The 4,766-nt window shown below is 40.4% G+C and overlaps 1 protein-coding gene across 5 annotated transcripts; it reads left to right on the top strand.

The window, feature by feature from the left end:
• Window positions 1-303: 303 nt before the first annotated feature.
• On the top strand, window positions 304-4,766 carry LOC149251830 (protein ELF4-LIKE 4-like). 5 transcript variants are annotated; one of them, XM_089459591.1, is made up of 3 exons: window positions 304-694; window positions 1,098-1,158; window positions 3,884-4,766. In XM_089459591.1, the coding sequence occupies exon 3, from the start codon at window positions 3,913-3,915 to the stop codon at window positions 4,270-4,272; it is 360 nt and encodes a 119-aa protein (XP_089315717.1). In that variant the 5' UTR covers window positions 304-694; window positions 1,098-1,158; window positions 3,884-3,912; the 3' UTR covers window positions 4,273-4,766. The 5 variants fall into 5 exon arrangements, with proteins under 5 accessions (XP_089315717.1, XP_089315716.1, XP_089315718.1 ...); XM_089459590.1 differs by having other exon boundaries at window positions 306-694; window positions 1,035-1,158; XM_089459592.1 differs by lacking the exon at window positions 304-694 and adding an exon at window positions 781-937.

Here is a 4,766-nt window from a genome sequence, read left to right as displayed (position 1 = left end):
TCTCTGAGGGCCTCACAGCAAATGATGACAAAACAAAGTGGCTACCCAATTCTCCTCATCTCTGTACACTATCCCTGTAGATTCCAGGCCAACAAACTCAGGACGTGGGATTCTTTATTCTCAAATTCCCATAAACAGTTAATTTATTTATTTTTTATTCCTGATGACATAAAGTGGTTTGGCCAGGCTCGGTCCCCAGCCTCGAGATTTCCCGAGCCTTTCACACATGGCGGTCACGCGCTGGTGTGAAAAGTCATTTGCAAAGAAGATTTCCATGGCGTTTAACCTTTGACCGCGTTTTAACTTTCAATTTCACATAAAGTTTCGGGCTTTAATTGTAGGAAGCATCGATGGCGATGGTGTCACTGCGTCTTTTCCATCGTTCTCCACACAATTGACGAGCTGGGTATTTGCTGAAACAGTTTTTACCTGCCCCAACTTCTTATGTCGCCATACGCGTGCAAATCTTGTGCAGCATTGATGGGTAATTTCTGTTCCTCAGGCTTGAGACCCACATCAAAAAGACTCTAAGATGTTATTTATTTGGGTGGGGAAGCAGATAAGGGGCCGGAACAGTACCCAAATGCTCAGATTTTAATTTATGAAGCGAATTTGAAGTGGTCACGAAGCGACAGCCTCCAGTCTCTTTCAGCTGATCGTATCGATGATGTAGGAAATGTGCCACGTTTTCACGGTACTCTCATACTCATCAAACTTTATCTGCTCAGTCATTCATTGTTTCTTAGGATTTGTTCCCCTTCCTTCATTCGTCCACCTGGATTTTGTGCACTGTAAAGCGGGCGTCTGAGATTCACCAGCTTTTTATTTTGCTTTTATAAACCGATTTTTTTTTTGGATTTGTTTTGTTCCTTTTTCTCTGTATTTAAATACTTCGTATTTTTTATGTCACTACGGATAGTGGCGTGGAATTCGGAAGGTGGGCTGATCAGTGTGGATTTGTGTCTGGATTGTAGGATCGGAATGGCATCTTCCATGTTTCTTTATTCTGAATAAATAAATTTCATCTGTGGCAGGATGATCTTTTCTTCTTGGTTTGTTGGGTTTGTAATTTGGTGAATATATGGTTTTTAACGCAGAACGATAGAGATACATGTCAGTTTGTCCCTTGAAAGGCTGAAGAGATCAGGAGGACAAAGGGTAAGTCCCTCATGCCTTTTCAAATTCTCTGTTTGATCAAATTGTAGTATTCCCATTTTTTTTGCCTTTGTACATTTGAATGGGTTTTGTTTGTTTATTTATTTGAAGTTTCTGTGGTTGTGATGGGTTCCATTCATTGAAAGTGTCAAGGGTAGTTTTGGCATGTGGGGTTTGATATTATTGACGGGGGATGCATTCACAAGTTCTACCTGGGAATTGATTCTGTGTAGCCTCTCTCTTCCTGTGTCTCTCGAGGAGGGGGATTATAAGAGTTGATCAAGTAGTAGAAAAGCATGGATACTAACTGAAATTTTCTTCTGATTTTGGAGAGTGTAAAATTGGCTATATTGATGGTTACTACAGGATCAAGGAGCATCACTTTTTTTTGTTACAACGGTTATGTTTGTATTGGAGCAGACTCTGCTTCGGCCTAATTTGGATTGCATTAAAAAATATATGACAAAATTGGGCAGGTCTGACTCAACAGAGGAGAGGCTCTACTCTGTGAGGTGTTTGGTCAAAATTAAAATTGTTCTTCTGCTCCAAATACCTCAGGTAAACAGCTTTACAAACTGGCCAGCTAGAAATAGAAAGCTACAAAACATAGAAACTAGTATCTCAAGGCTGCACTAGCTACTCTTTCCAACTGTATGACACCCACCTATATATCGGTGTCTGGTTCTTCCATTGGTTCTGTCACACAGGGGAGCCTGGCTGAGTTCTCTCCATTGGAGTGTATCCAACAAAATTCGCAATTTGAATGTCCAGGTCCTAAAGAGTTCTGAGTCATGACTGACTGCTCCAATTCCAATTTTTCCTGAGAGAGGAGCTCCAGAAAAGCTTCATTTACTGCCCTCCCTTGCTCACCCTCATACAGTCTGCCCCCTGTCTCCAATTCACATGTGTCCCTCTTCTCCTCCATTGGCCCCAAGTGGTTCTTTGATTAGGATTTCTAGTGAATAGTTTGCGGGATAGAATAATGAGCATTACCCTGGATATTCCTGGGTTCCCGATTGGTGGTACTCAGGGCCTGCTTCAAGGCACTAACCTCAGAGGAGAGCACACAACAACATCAGGTGCAGTGACCTCCTTTGAAAGTAGGGAAGAAATAAGCAGAGATGGAGGGAGTGGAGGAGAAAGCATGAGAGCGAGGAATGGGGGGCTGAGGAGGAATGAAGGGAGAGGGGAGGGAGGTGGCAGAAGATAGGAGGGGCTGCACGAGAGAGACAACAAGGTGCCATCGTTTGGTGGTGGAGAGGAGGGAGGGGTGGCACGGAATAGTGGGGAAGGAGGATCCCCTTTTCATTCTTGAAATCCAAAAATTCACCATCGTTTATTTTTAACTACTTCTTCAATAGGTTTAACTTGATCATGGGATCTGGGATGAGGATGTTTCAGATCCTTCTGCTTGCTTCAGGACGATCATGCCCAATATTAGAGTGACCCCTAAGTTGGCCACAGCATCAGCTTCCTTGGTTTGATTTCTTTTGATATGGAAAAGGCTAGTGCCACTGATCTTTGAATGAGAGGCTCCATTCTTTGGAGAATCCGCTATATTTGTGAGTAGGATGATGGAGTCTTGTTTCAGAGTACAGAGAGGATGATGTGGGAGTTGCCAAGAATTAGGACTGAGTGGGAGGTAATGGTGCTGAAAAGTTTGATGCCTTGGAAGACTGCAAGAGCTTCTGCTTCATTGTTTGTTGCTTCTCCTATTTGCCATGTGAAACACAAGGCTGGATGTCCATTGTCTATTGAGGCCATAGATAACCCCTGTGCCTGCCACCCCTCAAGGATCATAAATTGTTGGAAATAAAAGTGCTAGCATTTCACTGAAATAAATCATTCTGGCGTTTACCACAAGAAGAAACTTTACGATTGTCATCTTTGTCACAACTTACAAGGCACTCAATTGTTAGCTTGTATTTGTAAATTTATAGTTTTTCTGAAGGTTGTTAATCTTAAGCACATTCCTCTAATCTCTGATTTTGCATTTCTGAAATAATTCTAATACATGAATCAAACATTTGTTTTCTTTTTGTCAGTAATTACTTTGATTCTAAGAATGAGAATAGTCAGGGCTGCATAAGCAACGCATGTACCTCAACAAATGGCTTACCTTTCCCCAATATATGATTCTGCTATTTACACAAATGTCATTTTCATAGTATCAGATTCTGTTAATTGCACGAATTAGAGTGGATCACCAAGAGGGCATTTTGAATATCTGTCTGACTTGGCTCTAATAATTAATAGCGTTAAATTTAAATCATTTCCCTGCTTACGGCAGCATACACTAGGAATCCAAAGGCTTGTGCAATATTTCTTTCCAACTGTCGTAACCAACAATATTAATGAACCACAAATTTGAAAATAATAACAGAGATCCCAGAGAGAGCATATTAATGCAGAATAAGGCTTTGGAGATGCTAATAGGGTTCAACAGAACTTGATCTGAGCGGAATCATGGTTTTGAGGGAAAATATCTTAAAACTTAAAAGGCACTTCACGTATCTATACTAATCAAAAGACTCGAGTGTATTACCAAAAGACTTCCTTGAGAGGCCTCATCTGGCACTGTCAAACAGCAATTTTTGTCATGTTGTTAGATACCAGAATGGTGATCCTACTATTCTTTTTCCTTTTGAAACTTTTGTTGTAACTTCTTAATTATCTTATGCAGGTTCAAATTTGTTGCTGATAGACAAACATTAACTTCATTATGCAGGTTTAGATTTGTTCCTGTTGCATTTAAAGATGGAGGGGGAAGCATATTCTGCTCCTGGGAATGGAAATCAAATCGATGGTAAGGTCTTGCAAACTTTCCAGAAAAGCTTTGGTCAGGTGCAGAGTATTTTAGACCAGAATCGGTTGCTTATTAATGAGATAAATCAAAATCATGAATCCAAGATCCCAGATAATCTAAGTCGAAATGTTTCCCTAATTCGAGAGCTCAACAACAACATCAGTAGAGTGGTGGACCTCTATGATGGTCTATCCACCTCATTCGCAAAGACAATAGAAACATCTTCAGAGGGAGATTCAGCTGGGACGCTAAAATCTGATGGGAAACCTGCTGTTGTTTCGGGACAGAAGAGATTTCGACCTCAGTTTTGATGTTTTTTGGCTTTGTAAATTTACCAATTCTTTTGTATGTTGACAAACTGTAGAAATGCTTGTGTGCTGTCGTTCACAGGTTAAGGGTGATATAGATCAACTTAGAGTATATGTAATGAACCAATCTCTTTTTGAGATGCAAAAGTGCTTGCAGCATAATTGTACTGATAAGACTTGACCTAGAGTTTGGAGGAGATATTTTGGACTGTATTATGATGCATCTCAAAGCTATACTTGGATTTGATTTTTCCAAGTTTAGATGGGTAGCTTTTTGGAAGATTAATGCTGGACTTGTAGGCAACTAAGATTCTTTAACTCTACATGATCTTTTAGAAGGCAGAAGGGCTCCGACAGAGTTTGCCAGGGAGTTAAATTGGATTCACTTACTGCTGTTGTTTTGATTGGATGTTGGCGCTTTAATGCTTGCTAAATCTGGATTGAATGAGATATCATTAAGACTATCCAAAGTTCAAACATTCTAAGAAATTTCGACT

Source organism: Pinus tabuliformis, chromosome 7 (genome assembly GCF_031772625.1).
Source record: "Pinus tabuliformis cultivar Carrire ecotype Pingquan chromosome 7, CPIR1, whole genome shotgun sequence".
Taxonomy (NCBI): domain Eukaryota; kingdom Viridiplantae; phylum Streptophyta; class Pinopsida; order Pinales; family Pinaceae; genus Pinus; species Pinus tabuliformis.
This window is presented reverse-complemented; position numbering and strand designations above follow the sequence as displayed.